The 19,706-nt window shown below is 37.2% G+C and overlaps 1 protein-coding gene across 1 annotated transcript in view; it reads right to left on the reverse strand.

Moving 5' to 3' along the window:
• The window catches only part of LOC311206369 (fidgetin-like protein 1), a gene marked incomplete at its 5' end in the record, with an annotated part of 54,798 nt that extends 35,609 nt beyond the window's left edge, over positions 1-19,189 (reverse strand). The window contains 5 exons of the mRNA XM_084281649.1: positions 4,147-4,290; positions 7,696-7,830; positions 12,897-13,016; positions 13,655-13,768; positions 18,989-19,189. Of these exons, the coding sequence (XP_084137775.1) occupies positions 4,147-4,290; positions 7,696-7,830; positions 12,897-13,016; positions 13,655-13,768; positions 18,989-19,189 (714 nt within the window). The remainder of the gene's footprint in view (positions 1-4,146; positions 4,291-7,695; positions 7,831-12,896; positions 13,017-13,654; positions 13,769-18,988) is intronic.
• Between the last annotated feature and the right edge of the window lie 517 nt (positions 19,190-19,706).

The following is a 19,706-nucleotide window of genomic DNA, read 5'->3' on the forward strand; positions in this document are numbered from 1 at the left end:
GGCAGAAATGGGACTGATGGCTCAGTACAGCCTGCAGGCCTTAGCTCTTTCAGGCTGCACACTTCAAATTTGACTCAGCCCCAGTTGCAAATACAAAGCAGCTAAAACGTGTGCATCAGTCATCCCAGATATTACTTTCCTGAAATCAAGAGCTGTGGCAGGGAACATGCATGAATCTTTATGATGCCTGAGAGCAATGACTCTCAATCGTTTTAACCTAAGACCTCCCACAGCTCTTTAAAAAGATGCGGACACATACTGCACAGTTTCACCACAGAGCTTTTCATTTGCAATTAACTGAAACGAGACAGAACTTTCCATGTTCTCTTATTATTTTTTTCTCCTATTCAGTTGTTTGCCAGCTTGCGCTCATGGGAATGTCTGTGGCTTGAAGAAAACTGCAATAGTCCACCAAGCCACAGCCAATACCTAATGAAACAGTAATGATTTGCAAACTGTAGACTAAGAAACATTGCCCTATCTGTGTGTATGTGTCTCAAGAATACTTCTTCCAAATGGCAGTCTGTGGTCAGGATCTAAGTCCTTCTGAAAAGATGGCTCCTCTGTCAGTCTAACTCTGATTTATTGTTTCCCGAGTGAGTCTGGATACAAACAGCCTCTTTCTTAATATCCTGCAGATCATCATTCAGACGAGTCATTTCAGCTAGAATCAGAGAGATTTCGTGCTGGGCCTTTGTTCAGCAGCAAAGAGATCACGTTACAGCAGCATGATACTGGATGAGCCGGCTGAAGTGTATTGTACTATATATATGTGCCAGCTGCAATATATCAGTGTTGATTTATGATAGACAGCATAAAACCCACAGACCACTTACACACAAGGCTTGAATGCAGCGGGCCCTATTTCTGAATTCACTAATGCCTAACTTAGTGGTCTCCACATTTGGGTATCCCAATCAACACTCATCCAATGTGGAGGCCTACCTTAATCTGGGAGCATAGGACCCAACGGAGAAAAGCATTTAAGCATGTGCTTAACCTCTAGTTAATGTTTATAATTAATGACATGAACATGGCTTCAGCACATGCTTTAATGCTCCCCCTTCACTGGTGGCCTGATGAGGGGCTGAGAATCAGCCACACTTGGAAATCGCTCCTCAGTAAATCATGGCATGTTAGGCTCCTCAGCACTTGACATGGTTAAGTGTATTGCTTGCATGGTCTGCCTGCTTAATGGTATCAAAATATGTCCCTGTTCAATTTCCTCATAAGTATTTTGAAAGAGACATAATAACACAAGTCTGAAATTTAAAAAAAAAAAAAAAAAATACAGGTAGAGGTTCGGGTATATTGTTTGGCAGCAGTTTACACTCAACGAAGCAATATACACGCTCCTAGTGCTAAAAGATGGTGGATAAGAAATAAAAGGTTCTTAAGGTTCTTTTTAAAGATAATTTCTCCCTACAAACAAACAAACAAAAAAAAGCTGATTACCAAATCTTAAGTATGTGAAAAGCAAACTTGTAATGACCAGCTTGCTGTAATGACAGAACCTCCTTCACATCAAGCAAATGCACCCCCTGATTCTCCACTCACCTCTGCAAGCAACTTCAGTATAATGACTCCTCATTTGTTCACTGAATTTAAGAGCAGGACCATGCATATAAACCACGAAAATTTGCTTGCATTTTCCCTTTAATTCCCTACAAAACTTTTCTTTTGCTGATAAGAGTGCATCAGCTTGGACGCAACCAAGATCTCTTCATTAGGAATTTTCTCTCTGCTCTTCCAAGTCTCTTCGGGCAGAATTTCTTCTGTTAAACTTTTTGCTTTCATGTTGAATCACTCGCCTTAGTGAAGGATCAGTGAATACAGGGAGACAAGGAATAAAGTGGCGTAAGGTGTTTCCTTGGCAATGTGCATATCTTTGTCACCAGAACAAAATAAAATAGCACCAAATTACTCAAGAACAAAAGAAATGGAAAGGCTTTTGAAATCTGCAAGCCAGAAAAGGGAGCATTAATACAGTGCATGGACTGCTGCTCAGCATGACAGAGAATTAACACACCTTTTGAGTTAAGAGGCCAACCATAAGGATAATGAGATCTAGTTTAATCTAAGCTGACATGTTTTATGTATACAAATAAATGGAAGACCTGGCACAGGCCATATTAACACAGACTGAGCCTGTGCTGCCTTTGAAAGCCTGTTTTGCACAGCTAAGCAAACAGAGGAAGAAAAAAAACAACAGTTGAATCACCTTTTGTAAAGGTGTTGCTGAATGCATAAAACAGAATTTTTTATTTCCTCTTGCTAAACATAGAAAGATTAATAAGGAATGAATATTTATGGGGGACAAGCTGTATTTTTTGTTAATGGACAGAAGATGAGGAGAAAACATTAACTTTCTTGTTAATGTGAGGAAACGTGATATAATGCTGTACGTGGAATTCTTTAAAATTAACAGAAAGATAAACAAATAGGACCTTATATCAAATATTATGAGCTAGTGTAACATAACAGAGAAATAAAACACACCTTACGGTGTATCTCCACGTCAACAGGAGCAGAAGAAAGTTCATGTAAGCAGCACTATAGATGCTTTGTTTCTCAATCATAGGCTTTTGATATTACAAAGCAAATGATGGGATGTGCTTGGTTATCCCAAAGACTTGCCAATTCTAAACAGCCTCAAAACTTGCAGCATAGTGCACATATGACAAACACTTTTCATTCTATTCATCCTCATAATACATAAAACTAAAGGGTAATAACAAGAGTAAAAAGATTACATATTCAAAAGGCTTTGTGAAATTTAAGCTTCTTTGTCCCATTTGGCACTTATCCATGACTGTAAGCAAGCTTAATCTGCTATTTTCTTTTTTTTTTTTTTTTCTGAAACAGTTCATAGAAATCTAAGTCACATTAGCACTTTTCAAAATGTTACCACATGAAAGAAAAGAACAATTGTTGTCAGACATGGCTTTTCTGGGGAGAGAAAAAAAAAAAAAAAGATATTTTGACTCTGTTTAAAAAATCACATTTCTGAACATTTCTGAAGGAGCTTTTCTTTAATGGAAGGCCAGTAAAAACATATTATTACTAGCATATTGCACCCACTTATAAGTCCATGCAGATCATGGTCTAGATCAAGATACCAAGTTTTGTAGAGGAATAATGCTTGGAAATGAGCAAAACATTTTTGATGTAAGAAAAAAAAAAAAAGTTAGTTACTCCACCAAGCATAAATAAATAAATAAATAGAATTTGTGAGATGGTGTTCTGACCTGACAGAAGGAGTTGATCTGATGAATAATCAAATATTCTTTTTAATCAGGTACTGATAATAGAAGAACCAAACTATCCAATTGTAAGCAATCTACAACTGTTCTCTGTCAAAAACTGCAGGATTATGAGCATTAGCTACTGAGATACAAACAATTTGCTTTTTCTGGAGTACTGTGGAAGCAAGAATCTCTGAAAAGGAAAGTAGGCAGATAAAAACAATGGATGACACCTCAAACCACCACAGCCAGATTTGCTATAGCTGACTTGTTAGAGATAAGTCACATACTCACAAATACCTGTCTGACAACATCTAATCTTGTTGATATTTGGCGTACATTATGGAGGTTCCTTTCTTTGCTAAAGTAGTGAGGATGGGAAAGTGGTGTTTTTTTTGTTTGTTAGTTTTTTTTTGCTTAAATTGAGATACCATCCTTTAAAGATATCGCTTGATTTGTTTTACATGTAAGTTAGAACCTGAAAAATCAAGCTGTACCTTTGTAGAAAAGGTGATTCGGAACTCAAGTGCCAGGAGATTATAATGTTGCAGGATTAGATGCAAATACAAAATTCACCTGAATTTATTCAACTGTCTAGTATAACTTCATCTCCTTTTAAAACATCATTTTTGCCCACAAGTGCAACCAGCTGGTCAAATGAATTGCTCCTCCTGCAAAGTGCCTCTTAAATTTCAAGAATGCCCCAGATTACAGTTATTTTCATGAATGTATAAATATTTGAAATGACTCTAGCAAAGTTCACGTGTATGAAGAACATTCATGGAAACTACTGATGGGCTATTCTGCCTATCAATCCCTCTGTTAGGAATAAGATCATCTCCCCATCTCAAAAACAGTTTATGAGAATAAATCCACTGATGAATTAAAATCCAGTACTCACAAAGAATGGGATAAGACCAGAAGCTTTGTCTTCATCCAAAACTTTCTTTAGGGCTGAACCACAAACAGTAAATTTATCATCTGAAGAAACATTTTTAATCTTCACACCACCGATTAATGCAGCCCTTTCCACTGATGAATGAGCCTGCAAGGAAATGGGAAAGTTTTAAGACAGACACCTTTTATTGGAATGTAAGAAGTTCATTTGAATTTGAAAGAAAGAATCATTTATTTAAAGTAAAGCAACACTTGAGACCCCGGAACTGTTGCTGGTATGTAACATATATTATTAAGGACTGTCTCTCTTTCTTTCATATAGATAGACACACAGACAGATGGGCGCACATATATATATATATATACACAGACTCATACACACACATACACAAATACACCACCAGAAATCCTGAAGTATTCTTAAAACTATTGCCATGGTCTCATTCAGACAAGAATTCAATTAACCTTAGTGAGAGCTTTAATTAACTTGCTTTCAATTAGGCAGAATTGATTATGAGCTTCAGGATTTGGCTCCAGATCAACCAAAAACTATGCAGATAATCATCCTGCCTGATAATAATTTAGTTGCTTGAGAGCATATTTTTATGCTATACAGCTTTACCAAACCATAAAAATATATATGACATGATATAGTATAGGCTGAGATATTGTCTTGCATGACCCATTTGTTTCTGATTACCTACTAAATAATTTGCTGTTCAATCATTCGTTTATTTTTTTAGGTAACTAAGGATTATTCTCACTAATTTATTTTGCATATAATCCATTTTATTTGGATTCTCCTACAATAATATATTTTTTTAGAACATAAAGAACAACTCATAAAAGAGAAGTAAATTACTAAGAAATTTTTTAAAATGTGAAGCACAATACAATAATAATGTATTGATAATAAAAGGTATGTTTAGCCACAAAATATTCTTTTAAGGAATGGCTAAACCGAAAAATCAATCAAACAAACAAAACTACCTTATCTTTCACCTTCTGATATTTCATTAATCATCAATAATTTGAAAAATTCTCCATCTTGTCATGTCCTGAATGCTCTCATTCATAATGTCTGTGCTATTCTTGTTGATTCTTGCTAGTGCGTACAAGAGCACTTACTAATTCTGTTCTAATTAGCATGTAATCATGGAGAAGATTAACCCAAAACATAAGTTGAACAAGACTAGATGAAGATAAAGTTTCTGCCTTTCAACTTCAACATATCCATGGAACACATTTTAAAGGTAGATTTACTATTAACTTGCACCTCAATAGTGCCTCTTGTTAAACTACTTCAGTCAACTAATTAGGCACCGGTTTGAGAAAACTTGGAAGTCTAGACGCATGGAGCCTGCCTTTGAAGTGGAACACAATGTGTTTACCATAGTAATACAATACTTCATTCAAGTATACAATGGAAAGAGGTATTTTATAACCAAATTGTACAAGGTAAGAATCGTAAATAAGTAAGCTATGGCAATACACTGAGGTTCTTAGCTAGTCAGAACCTGAGAATTGCTTCCTCAAGTCTTCAAAATTGTAACAAAGCTCTTTGATAACTATAGCCATTTACAATTTTAAGGTTAAAAACACCAAGATTCATTTGGATTACTAATCTTTAGGGACCTGCTGCTGACCCAGTGCTCAGCAAAGAACTCAGGAATCTCCCACCATCCTCAAGGACAGCAAGGAACCAAGCAGGAGCTGGTGAAATGAGTGGGCAGCTGCTTGAGGCAGCCAGAGGAAACGAAACAAAACAAAAGTTGATGAAGATGGTCTGAGAAAATCTGAGAACATCAAATGACTACCCTTACTTCTGTCCTGGTCCCAAACATTTGGGTGAGCACTGCCAGGGGTAGCTGGATGCTCCTCCCAGCTCTGAGGTCTCACATTCAGCGGCTCTCACAATACATGCCTCAGCCAGCACAGCCCTGGTGCTTCTCTCGGCTCCAAACCCTCAAGTAGTCACTGGGGAAAGCTTTGTTGCCAGTCCTGCTCTGTACTCATTAATACAAAGCAGAACAATTTCAAACGGAAAGAGACTTTCCTGAAATAACTGGAAGCTAAAATGATCTCCTAAGATATGCGAGATCTGAGTTCAGCTTTCTGCTCTGGGCCTCCCTACTGGTCAGGTCTTTGCCTCCTTCCTAAAGCAGTCTTGCACTGTTTCGCTCTGTTGGTGCATGGTTTTCTCTGCCACAGCATGGTTTAGGCTTACTTTCTTTTGTGGATTACTGCCTATGAGTCACGCAGGTCTGTTCTTAATGGAGAAGGACCGGCGAGCTCTGCAACAATCTGCTTTGAAAGATCAGCAATATCTTAAGGCAAATCCTTCAGTAAACATAAGATCCCCTGACCTTCAGCAGGCATGGAGGCCTGTCAGTTCTCATTTCAGGTCAGACATTTACATGGGGCAAAAAAATGAAAACAAGTAACAGGCTTTGTGCACTACGGGGTTAGAGTTTGAGACCTGGGACTGGTGATCTGCAGAACACAGACCTTTGCACTCCAGACAAAAAAAAAAAAAAAAAAAAGAACAAAAATCCTTTTTGTCATTTGAAAACAGTTATCTTTCCTCATATATTCTTGTCCTGATGGCTCTCACCTTACAGCTGTAGTCCTTTTTCTCACCAGCAAAGTGAAAATGTACTCTTTAATTGCTTTCCACTGCTTTATAACATACACTTAGTAGTAAAACGAGGCAAACCTAAAACCCAGTCATTTTATTTTATATAATCAGATATTACTTTGAATTAAACATCAAGTGCTAAGAATTTTCCTTCTATCTCATTGACATTTAGATAAGAAAATGTCACAGCTATTGAGAGAAGCAACACTGCTTGGCCCTTCAGTAGGATTAGAGTTTTAGAAAGGTAGGAGCAGCAGAACTCATAAGACTAAAATTTGCTTTCATTAGTAGTAAAAGCCTCTCACAGCCCTGGCCTGCTGAGAATTTAGCTTAATTCAGTCTGCTAAATAGCACTCACAGAAATCAAGGATTACATATTCTGTTTTCTTAGAAGATTTCTCAGCTGGATTGATGCATGGAGATTTTGGGCTTCTTCAAGTACTATGAAAAATTTGCTTTATATTCATGCAGTTGGCTTGTCTGTGTGCATGCACGGGCACCCGTGCATGCATATGGGGGAGGATGTATGTTTGTGTGTTTTCAAGTATTCACATAAGAGGAAAATAATGTGTGCACACATGGACACACAAGCCTAGATGTGAGAAAAGTTTGTCTAGACTTACTCCACAACTGAAATTAACACCTTACTCAAATATCTTTATTTACTTCAAATGAGATTTTTTTTTCAGAGATGCAATACTTATGTGACACTGATCTCCAGATAGTTACTATTTGTATTATGGTAGCACACATACATTCCAGCCCGCTTATGCTGTACTATAAGATTTAAACAAGCAAAACCAATTAGTCCCCTATCCAAAGAGACTGTACATTAATTCATTTGACTATTGAGATGGCTGAAGTTTTAAGTATAGACATTATGTTTCCAGGTCCATGTTTTTGAGAGGTACTCACCTGATCAGAAGCATAGGCCACTAGCCTGCCCATGATGTCTGCCTCTGTTAACTCAGGGTTTTCTGACTGCACCCGCCTAATAGTTTTTGTTCTTGCAGCAAGCAGTGAAATCAGGGTGGCCTCGCTTGCACTTCCCTGTGGGACAAGTTGAAGGAAAATTCAAAAGGAAGACATTCCAAAAGAAAAGTACCATTTTCTTTTGTATGAATTTGTGAAGTTGGTAACAGAAACTGCATATGAGAAATTGCGGAATTTCATGCTTCCTAAGAGTATGCATGACAGCAAGGGAGGAAACTGTTTGACTTTTGTCTCTTCTTCCCTGATGCCTCTTTTTGTCTGCTCTCTGTAATTTCTATGCATGTTCAGTTTAGGCACCAACCTTGCAATCAGTGCTAGAAAGCTGGACTCACAGGCTTAAAGGCATGTAAAAAGACTCTCAAGAATCAGACATTGATCATCTATTGACCGATAGCAATGGCAGAGTAACTGTTTATTTCTGCTACTCTGGATCTCCACACATAAAACTTCAATTAGAATCTGACTGACAACATTTATTTCTGTCAGGCAATGTGCGTAGCTTATATGATATTTAGAGTTACCCTGGGAAAGTCAATTGCTGTGGTCAAAAGAGAAAAAGCACAGAAAGAGCAAAAAAGCTATGATTCAATATAGCTGACTGTTTTTCCAAGTGTTAGTTATATACTTTCCCTTCATCAAAAACACAGATTAAAGGAACAGTCACCCAGTATTTCTGAATTGCACTGTGACTAACAAAATATAAAGAATTTAAATTTGTACTGGATACTCTGTGGCAATAAAGATGGGGAATTTTTTATTAACTGTTCTGCAAATTTCATGGGAGAATACAAGTTTCCACAAGTTATTTTGTCTATTTTTCTCTAGAACAGGCAGATGAAACGTGCTTTAAACTGTTCTTTTAAGCTACAAGAAACATTTTGTAAGCACATGTTCATAAATGTCATTGCTTTTGGGTGTCCATATGCAAGAGAGAGTTTTTAGGTACTTTCAAAGTTGAGCAATTGTCACGTCAGCCTTCCTCTGCCAAGCACGTACCCCTGCAATGAATACAGTTGCTTCTTTTAATGTCTCATAAATATCCCCAGTCAACAAGCTGGTTTTGAAGTGATGTTTCTTATTCTGTATCAAAATTCTACCCTCCCTCTACTGAAAACCTGTGTATACATACTAATTACAAAAAAATGATTAATTATTTAGGAAGTCTTATTTCTTCCCTCAGGATGGGCCTAATTCTACAGATTTCATACAAGAAAAGGATCCCGCTGAACTTAGACTTTCTCCTAATTAACACTGAAGTTAGCTGAGCTATTCATGAGAGACAGAGCTGCCTTTTACACATCAACATCTCAACACTGAGTAAGCCCTCAATCCAGCTGTAATTGAATGGAGTAAACAGGAAAAATGACAGCCCTTAGACATTTATTAAATGCATTGCCATGCTACCTTACAAATGAAGAACTTTCAAAACCTGATTTTATCTTACTTAAGCCATCTAAAAAGCTAGATATCTCAGATAGCCTAATTGTTAAGCGTGCCCTAGTACAGAGAGAGATAAGGTTTATCCAGAAAGCAATAATTCTGATTTAGACAAAATCCTGGCATGAGGTGACTAGTCCTCTAAAGGTGCCTTGTGTGTTCAGTGTTTAGCTGACAAAGTGAGGGATGAATCTCACATAGTGTAAGCTTCCTGATGAGAAATTTCTCTCATCAGATCTTTGTTACCAAAACTGTTTCTGCCATGCTCAGCACACCATTAGATAAGAAACAGCTGTGAGCTAGATTATGACAACTCGGGTCCTTGGTGGCCAGTTTTCTGAAGATCAAGATATCAAGGAGGTATGAAGAATATTTTAGTCAAGAATGCCATCTGTTTGCTGAGAAGCTGTTTGGTTTTTGCTTGTTTGCTTGTTTTGGTATGTGCACATTTTGGTTTGTTTTCTCACAAGCTGTAAATAAACTCCTAAAGAACCCTGCATTACCAGAAGACAATCATAATGGGCCTGTCTAATCAGACTATATTGCCAAAAATACCCTTTCCAGTGATTCAGTAGGAGAATACTTCTCATTTTTGCAAACTGTTGCAACTTCTTGTGGTGTTTATACAGTTTTTCAGGAAAGTTGTATGCCTGCATGAGGTTGAGCAACATGAAACCTGTGTGCACATTTTAGCCTAATTCCATCTTGTACCAGACAAGTCAAGCAGAGCAACCTTTCTAAACCTAAGTTATTCACAGTATAGGTCACTCTAGCACCCCTGCATTTAATATATGTGAAAAAAATACTGATACTGTTATTTTAATACATATTTAAGGGGACACTTGAAAATCTTTCAAGTATATGCATAGAAAATGACTTTATATATTTTTTCTTTGTTTTTGGAAATGTAAAGGCCTTGTAAAACTGTTAGCGTCTTTCCAAGACATATAGGGAATATATATGTTTAAGAAATGTGAACAGATATATCCATGAAAATGGCTGTAGGAAATTCAAAAGGTGAAGGCATTAATTTGAGACCTGTAAATTTAAGCCTCCACCATTCTGCAGACTGCCTGGCTGAGTGGGCCCAAGTGCAGTCTCATTCTTCTGAGGAGTGCCACAAGATGTTCTGGCATCCTAGCTGTTGTTCATCCAGGCTGGTGCCTAATCAGAAAATGCAAAAGTTCTTGTATGAATTTCATTACATGGAAGCAAGGTTGAACAGGAAAGGGCCTGCTGTGCAGCTGAATCTTGCCTCCATTTAGCAAAGCTGGAATATAACCTAAAGGCACCTGGAAATGCATTTGGGTGTCTCTTGATAGATGCATGCCTCTTTACTCTGCCTCAATTTCCATTAGTCACCTGTTTTGAATAACAGTGTTTGCAAAACGTGGTTTGTAAGGTCATTTTATTCATTTGGCACCATTCTTTCACTAAATAATTTTGAGGAAAAAATCCCATGGTTCTTGAAGTCCTCGGCTTACTGACAAGAAAGATAAATCGGGAGTGTTTCTTGCCAGACCAAAGATAGGCTGAGTCTAATTTTGTTTCACTCTTAAAATACTTTTTCTTTGCAGTTTAAAGAAAACTCTTTAAAATTCAAAGTATGTACACTTTTCAGCAGTTTATCTAGAGTGAACAGCAGGATATGTGTGCTATGTTCAGACAAGCTTCAGGAAGAAAGTTGCTTTCTCATTTTTAAAAGCTGTTTTTGTCTCCTCTTGAATGCTGTATTCTGCATTAAGTGAAGGATGATGATACCTTTCCTTTTACCGCAAGCAAACAAAGGTTGCCATGGCAAGCAGGCTCAAGAGGCGGAAAAAATATCAGTAAGAGCTGATGTTCATGTCCACCAGAGCTCTGAACTGAAATTTTCTTTCATCTTCTGCCATTTTCAAGTGTCATCATGCTCACAACAAAGTGCTTCATATTGACATAGACTTTCAGATGTAATTAAGAGCTAATTTTCACAGGCTCCATTTTACCCAATACTACAATAATTACTTGGTATTTACCAAGGGAATGACTGGCACTTTCACACACTCATGTTGCTTTTGCCTCATGCTTTCTTATTTATATCATTATTGTTTCAAGAGCAAGACAAGAAGATATGCAGCACAAATGACTTCATCAGAAGCAGGAACACAGAGCACACTTTCGATTCTTGAAACTGACTGGTATCTGATGAAAATTATGGGCAATCCAGCACTGTCAGCCTGGAAGGGCAGTATTTCCTCCTGATAATCATCAGGCATAATTGCTTGCTTTCACTGGTAGAAAATAAATAACAGAGATGCATGACGAAAGCTGGGTTTCTTGAACATAGCCCCCTCCCTTGTAACTGTAATGAAAAAGGTCCTAGCGGTGGAAGCACGATGAGTAAAGAGTTACTCTGCAGACACATTGGTGTAGGTGCTGGTCTGCCTTGGAGAATTACAGCAGTTGAGTTAAATTCATGCTTGCCTGGAAAGGTGTGAGGCAGAATTGATTGGAATATGCTGTAGGCAGTTGCAGCTGAGATCAAAGAAAGAAGCCCCCACTTTTAGCATAAAGTTCAGATGTATTTTAGAAGCCTATCTCGGGATAAAACAGATTGTGCCCTCATCTCCAATCACAAGACTTCAGAGATTATCAAAGGAGTACAGAAAAACTACTTAAAATTCAGCCCTTACCACAGAAAATATCTATTTTAATTAGATGAATAGAGTGACCAAAGTCTGTGCATTTGTAGAAACATGCACTAGAGGAACAAGCCATAGCAGACAAATACAATAGTTTTACTATACATGCAAGTTTGTCCACTGACAATATATTCGTTATTGTACAAATACTCTGTTCAGACATTGTAGGCTTTCATTAAGCAGTCAGCTTTCCAAAATTTGTTTTATTTTTTAAGATAATACAATTTTTGGGCTACAATGCAGTATCTAATGACAGAACCCTTTAGGCTCAAATTTTAAGCATCTTCATTTTGTTCTAACTTTCTAATATTTCACTTTATTATATAAGGAAAACTTCTTAAAATCATATCAACTTACTAAAAAAAAATCTATTTATCTTTTTCAAATATGTTATTTCTAAATATAGTAGGTTCTCTGCTATATTCTTCTCCATTGCTTAATCTCTGACACTTTTCTCAAAAAAGAAAGGCTGTTTTGGAACCTGAGTGAAGCAAATACTTAAATGTGTTTAACATGAACTTTATGGAAGACTTTGTAACTCCTTTTCATGGTGGTCTTTGCATAATCCTCAGGTATATTTATCGTTGTGAAGGGTTTTGTTGTTGTTGCTTATTATTATAATTATTTTCAAACATTAAACATTACTGCACATTGCTACTAACCTTCCCAGTGTTCACTTCACCTTATAAACAAATTAAGGTTCAATCTTACATGATTTTTCAACATCATTATTTGAATTTTAAGCACATATTGTGCTGTTAGATTGAGCCACTATCAATTTTTCATGGAGAAGAGAATCTGAGAGCTTTGTTTTGTTCATTACTTTCATGAATGTTCCTACTCACCTATCATCATTCTCACAGTGTATCAGTCTTTCAGAAAACTTGAAAGGAAGCCAGGTGGCAGAAAAAGAATAATCTTTCCTTTATTAGTGTTTTGGTATGAAGGTTTTACAAAATTGTAAGGACCACATACTTGATGTTCTTTTTTCATGTCCGCTCTTACCTGAATGACTCCTCCACCTTGTCCATCTTTCCCAGCTAAAAACTCTTCAGGCAAATTAATCATCTTCCCTAGCCAATCCAGCATGACAGTCTCCAGCTCTGTGCATGCTGGACTTGCAGCCTGCATTGAAAAACAGAACAGAGGGAATAACCTCATTAGGGCATGAAGAGAAATAGAATCCACCAGAGCAAGTCCCTCTCTTTCTCCCTCTGTCTTTAGACTATAGAGAAAACTCCATCAACTAAATTAGAGACCTGAAGGCCACTTTGTGCTTCGTGTTCCTAATACTTATTTAGGAATGTCAGACTGGACCTCACAGAGAGCTGTGACTGTCAAATGTCAAAGCTAGGATTTACATCTTAACTGTTGGATTTTTTTCCCCCCACATCCAGTACCAACCCTTTCTGAGAAGAGCCCATCTGATATGAATGTGTTTTTTTTTAACATAGTTTACCATTCATCCCGAAGACACATTAAATAACACCACCAAATGACAGGCAACAGAGTCGTACTGTTTAATGAGTTACTGGTAAGCTTGTACTGCTACTACTAATTCTAAATGCTGTTGATTTTTTCAGGGATAAGAGGAAAATATCCTTTTACTACTGGAATCATTCAGAGCATCTAAGTGAAAACACTTAATTAGTCAAGGAAACTTACCAATAAAACTAGTCTTGTGACTTCACTGCTATTAATCAATGATTTCATTGAAGAATGTTACTGAAATGCTTAAAATCATAATACCCTGATAAACTTACCCAAGAGAAGCCCACACATCCTATTCCACCACATAACATGTCTGCAAGAAGAGCTGGGAAGGAGCTGGCTGCAGGGAAATAGGCAAAGAAGTATGGACTGTGCCAGTGAGTCACCTGTAATAAGGGAAAAATAGTTGTTCTTAAATAATGCAGAGAGGAGAAACAAATTATCACAAAATCAGAAAAAGGATTGGAGGCTGGGACCAGTCATCAGTTCCCTACTACCTGGCTGTAACACAGTATCACATTTTTTAGAAAAGCTTAACTTTTTTTTTGCTTGTTTGTTTTGTTTTGATCTCCCTTTTACTCAAATTAGAAAGAAAATATTCAACTGAACTTAGTTCTTGTCCCCACCTCCCAACAATCCCCAAATTAGAGCTCTCCACTTTTCTGCCTAAAAGATACAGACTGCATGAGCAGTGGCAGTGTGGATTTCTGTGCAGGGTGATGTTCTTAATCCTCTGTTTTCAGGGACTCTTGAGAGTATTTTGTTCTTCAATTTCTGTGACACAACAGACTTAGTAAGGGTGTTTATAGTGTAGCAGAGATCCATAGAACTCTTCTTGCCCACGCTGTGGTGTTATTTGATAAAATTCACACAGCAAATCTAGCTAAACAGACCCTCCTTCCAAAATGAAAGAATCCATTCCAGTATCCAATACTTTCAGCAGAAAAATATGCTATCATCTTCTGATAACCGATTATGATTTATGTACAATGCCAACTTGTACATATTAATGTAAGAACACCACAATAACTGCACAAAATCTAGTGAATTGCTTTGCAACAACCATATTAAGAATTACTTTGTGTAACATCTAAGCAATTTTTAAGAATTTGTGAGATACTTGATAGTGCTCCACCACTCCAATCTAATAAAATTTGAAAAGAGGAAATGCACTGCCACGCTGTAATGCTCAGTGGAAATAACATGATACAATATGTTTGATGAAAACAGCTTTCATATTCAAGATAAAAGGCAAATTTAAGAAAATGTGCTTCTAGAGAACTAGATGGATTATAAGCAATAATTCAGTAGAATATATGAAAGTTTTTCCTTGGCTAGAAATCCAGAGACTGCTGGGTTTTTGAAGGTAGCTTCATTTTCCACATTCTCTCCTGCTTTGAGCTTGGTGTTTTCCTTACTGTTTTGCTCCGCATTCCCACCTCTGACAGATTTTACCTTTCAAACTCCCCTCTCTCCCACTCTGTGATAAGGTTTCTAAGGTTTCATAGTGAACATAGTTAGCTTTAAGGAGCTAACTCAGGGATAGCTGCACTGCACTGTTCTGTGGGCTGAAATACCCCATACATATATAAAATGAAATACTTATATATATTTATATAGAATACATATATATAAAATTCATTTATATATATATATATAAATATAGATATCTGGTTCATATAGATAATGAACCAGATGTCACTTTATCTACTGCAGTACAGCATACATAATATTTCAGATGTCTCTACCCTTTCACATGAAACCAGCTCCTACCCACTACCATTTTCCATTATCTAAATTAGCAATGTACATGCCATATATTTGATTTCACTCATCCAAACCTTCTCAAATCATGTATCCAAAGACAAGCCAATCTGAATATTTTTGATTATCTGTCTTATATACAGCCAGGATCTTTGCTGTAATGAAGGTTTAGAGGACTTGTGGCAGACACCTTCTTTCACAAAGCAGAAAAAAAAATGGTGTGGGACTTGATTATTAACAACAAAACAAAAAACAGATTAAAATACCCAATATACAGCAACTCCTGATAGGACCCACACGCACAGACTTTCACTGACATCCATAACAAGCTAGGGCTGCCACTGTTTATCTCCCCAGCCATAATCCTCTGTGATCTGTAAGACTTGTAACATTCATCTTGGGTTAATCAAGTTAAACTGCCTACTTGCTGGGAGCCATTTGTTTGATGAAACACAGCAGATTCCAGTTGCACCACTCACATAAAGTGAAAAAGTCAAAAGCCCTACAGCAAGTGCAGCTGTGGTTCTTCCTCTCCTTCTGCCTCCCCTCCCCCCTTCACGTGAATCAGCTGTAAAATTCATTTCTTTGGCCACGTTGGAAGAGACACAATAAAATATTGCAAATAGTGTGACATAATTGATGCTTGTTTGTTCATCCCTCTGCTGATAAACACTGATACATAAGTGGGCTCAGAATTACCACTATGATGCTTGTCAGACACATTTTATTTCCTAGATCTCATCTATGGATGTCTTTTTTTCTGTGGCTTGCTTAGTCTGAGCAAGATAGTTCCCTTACCACATAGAAGGGGTAGATGCTTCAGCTGAAAGTTCATAGAATAATGGCTCTAGAGGGGGGAAAATTAGTGTCTTTGGTACCACTTGCAGTCAAAATAAACTTGACCATTTTGGGCTCTAAAAAAGGAGGAGATATATTTCCAGAGAACAAAGCAAGTCTCAGAGAGAAATGTGCTCTCACTGATATCTTTGCATCCAGATCCCTTCCACCTTGGCTTCCTGCTGTGGAGATCAGAGGCCAGCAGTTGTTCCCTCAGTCCATGTGTTAGTATAAGAAACTTAGCACCATTATGGCCATTAGCATTTAGTGGACTGCTCTTTCAGGGTCTACATCCAATTTCACAAGAAGTCTTAATAAAGAATTATACCTCTCAAGAATACTTATTCTCTTATTGGGTAAAGGCAGCAACGGACACATCATTATTTCTTTTCACAACTGATTGATCCTTGGTCATCTGAAGGAATACCATGTTCACTTTTTCAGCCATCAAACAGTAGCAAATATCTGAACACAGCAGAGGTGTCAACATGAAACAAGGATCACTTGTGGGACTGATATCTTATGAGCAATGTGAGGTTTTACAACCTCTGTCATATTACTTATTCTCTTTGAAGATGCCCCATTCCTCATTTATAAACTGGAAATATGACATTCCTGAGTAAAACATTAGAAGAGCACTACAGCTAAAAACACTATGTGTACTTACAGTTGCTAGTCTTGTCAAGAAAAGTATGGGAAGAAGATGAAGGGAAAATATAATGGGGATAGACTGTCCCTATAGCCAATTTCAGAAGTCCCTAAAATCAATTACAAATAGTTTTAAAGGTGTCTAAAACAAATGTTAACAATTCTTCCTATCCTACGTTCTTCTTATACTCCCTGCCTCCATGTGTTTTTACAGTTCCATCATTTTCACACATCATTTTTTGTCTGGTTCTGGGATCTCCAGTACAAGAAAGACATGAACATACTGAATTGAGACCTGTGAAGGGACGTGAAGATGATTCATGGACTGTAGCATCACTCTTATGACAAGGAGCTGAGAGAGATGTGATTATTCAGCTTGGAGAAAACTCGGTGGGGATTGTGTCAAGGTGTATAAACGCATCATGGGAGGGTAAAAAAGATGAAGTCACATTTTTCTCAGTGGTATCCAGTGACAAGACAAAAGGTAATGTGTACAAATTGAAACACAGGAAATTCCATTTAAACGTATTTTATTTTTTTTTACTGTGAGGGTGCTCAGACTTTGGAACAGGACAATGGAGTGATTGGGGCAATGGAGGGGCTTCGTCCCTGGAGATATTCAACACTCAGTTGGTCATGGTGCTGTCTAACTGACCTTGTGTTGGGCAAGGGCGTAGACTAAATGATCTCCCATCCTCAGCTATCCTATGACTCTGTGATTCTGTGCTCATGTGAGACGTCAGCACTTAAAATAAAAAACTCAGGCAGAATCAGAGTTACCAAACTGTGATTTATGTACTCATGCTCATGGTGTGAGAAATACTAACATTTCATACCAGAGTAAAGTTTTGGATAGAACTTTTTTTTTTTTTTTTTCTTCAGAATGTATCACTTTTACTAAGTCAATTTATTTGCTATTTGTTTGCAAAAACAATTTAGGTAAGAGGGAACATGACATGTTGATGACATAATTGGAATTCAATGCCTCAATTTCTATTCTCAAATGATTCATCTCTTATTTTTTAATTTGGTATTATTTTATTGAATGTTCTCAAGTTATTGTGATAGGTTCAAAGCAAAGTATTTTCTGTTCTACTTCACAAAAAAAAGAATGGTTAGTATTTTCCTCTAGTGAAAAGTAAAAAAGGCTTTCAAAACTAAACATATTTCAGGATCTAACTACTTTATTATCATTTAGCATGAACATTTGGTATAAACTGTCTTTAAAATGTTATAACAACAATCATATCTATGAGCAGCAAAGTATTTACATATGTTGGCCATAATTCTCTTATCGAATGTGCACTGATTTAATTCTGTTGGATGTAAGATTTCCTCCACAAATCTTTGAGAAGAGCGGAGCGATTTCCATTGACTTTAGTGGAGCTTTTGCCTGTGAAAGGACAGCAGGGTTGGCTCCAAGAGAAACAAGATAAAAACATATCAAATATCAAATATTTACATTGGTCAATGAAAAGGAATTGGTATTACAGTACACTGACTAAACACATTTGCAGAGCAATGATTCCATGTTTAGTCACATAGCAATCGTATCAGCTATCTACATCCAGAGAAGCAATCCAAAATGGTTATTGCAGGGATCCAAAGGAGGGATTCTTTATTAGCATCTATTAATCATCCAGCTATCTTCAAGCTACCTAGAGTCCTTAGGAGACAAGCATATATTTAAAATAAAAAAGGTATACCGTGAGTGGAAAAACAAGAAGAAAAATTCATAGTTGAACAAATGCCAGATGCTTTGTTTTGCATTGTCTGTTCATCACTGATCTATCCGAAGACTAATATTTAGGTAGTGACCATCTGTCTTAAAGTGTACTAGAAGAAGTCAACATTTAGGAGAGTAAGTCAACATAAAAAGTACTGGGGAGAATCCTTTCTAGTCAACTCTAATAAAAAGAAGTCTCATGAGACAATTTTAACATTTAAAGATCAGCTTGAAAGAACACTTTATGAACAGCAGACAAATAAAAATCCCATTTTATAAAATGTTTGATATGCTTTGCAAGTAGCAAATATATAACATGAAATTGCAAGTTAGAAAGCTCTGCCTTAACTGATTCAAGAGAGGAAAGGGAATTATTTCCAAAAGCAAGCCTCACATCAAGCAAAAGAATGATTGGATTATTTCTAGCAAGAACAGAAATCATTAGTCGTGTAAAGTGTTGGAACACATTTAACCATGGGCATACAGCAGACTCCTCCCTTTTAAAAGCTAATCAGTGTGGGTGCTTCCGTTTGGAAAGTCTGTCTGCACAGCCTTCATCCACACGTTCCTTAAAGTCTTTGAATACCTAGATGCAGTATTGAATATTACATTACAGACACATTTTCCTTACCCCTGGCATAATGATCTTCTCAATGTCTTTAAAGACATCCTCAAAGCTTTCAGGGTCCTGGGGTGCACAGTCCGGAATGAGGGGCCTCAGATATCCTGGTTCCACATCTGGGAAGACCTGTCTTTTATCTATCTTCTCCAGGTAATCTGCAACATAGTCCACCATCTCCTTCCCTCTCTTGCGGAACTCTGCAGCATCCATGGGTATCAGAGTTTAGGACTTACCAGAAAAGAAAACCTATAAAGAAAGATAAGTCACTTTTGAAAGAAAATGTCACTAGCTTCAGAACTGTTATTCAGGTAATTTATAGGATGACTCTCATGGCCTTTTGGAATAACTAGACCATACGCTTTTATTTTTAATTTCTGCATATTACGCCAATACCCACGCAATGTCGCATTCTGTTTTCCATTCATTCTGGAGTGCATTTCTGTTGCACTCCAGCTTTAGCTGGATATTGCACAGAAGTAAACCAGGCTGCTACAGCTTTGACGTCTACATCATGAAGTAGATTAGATTAACACAGGTAGGCCTTATCTTTATCTCAGAAGAGCAGTAGAGGCACACTGATGAAGATTCATCAATCACAGATTTAATCCCTTCTGCTGCTGGTCAACACAAGAACGTGTCATTGTTCACACATAATAATCAGCTCCCTCTTGTCTTATAAAGAAGAGTTTTAAGGAAATAGCATGCTACATGTTTCTATTGTTATCTA

Source organism: Netta rufina (genome assembly GCF_964035555.1).
Source record: "Netta rufina genome assembly, chromosome: 2".
In the NCBI taxonomy this organism is placed as follows: domain Eukaryota; kingdom Metazoa; phylum Chordata; class Aves; order Anseriformes; family Anatidae; genus Netta; species Netta rufina.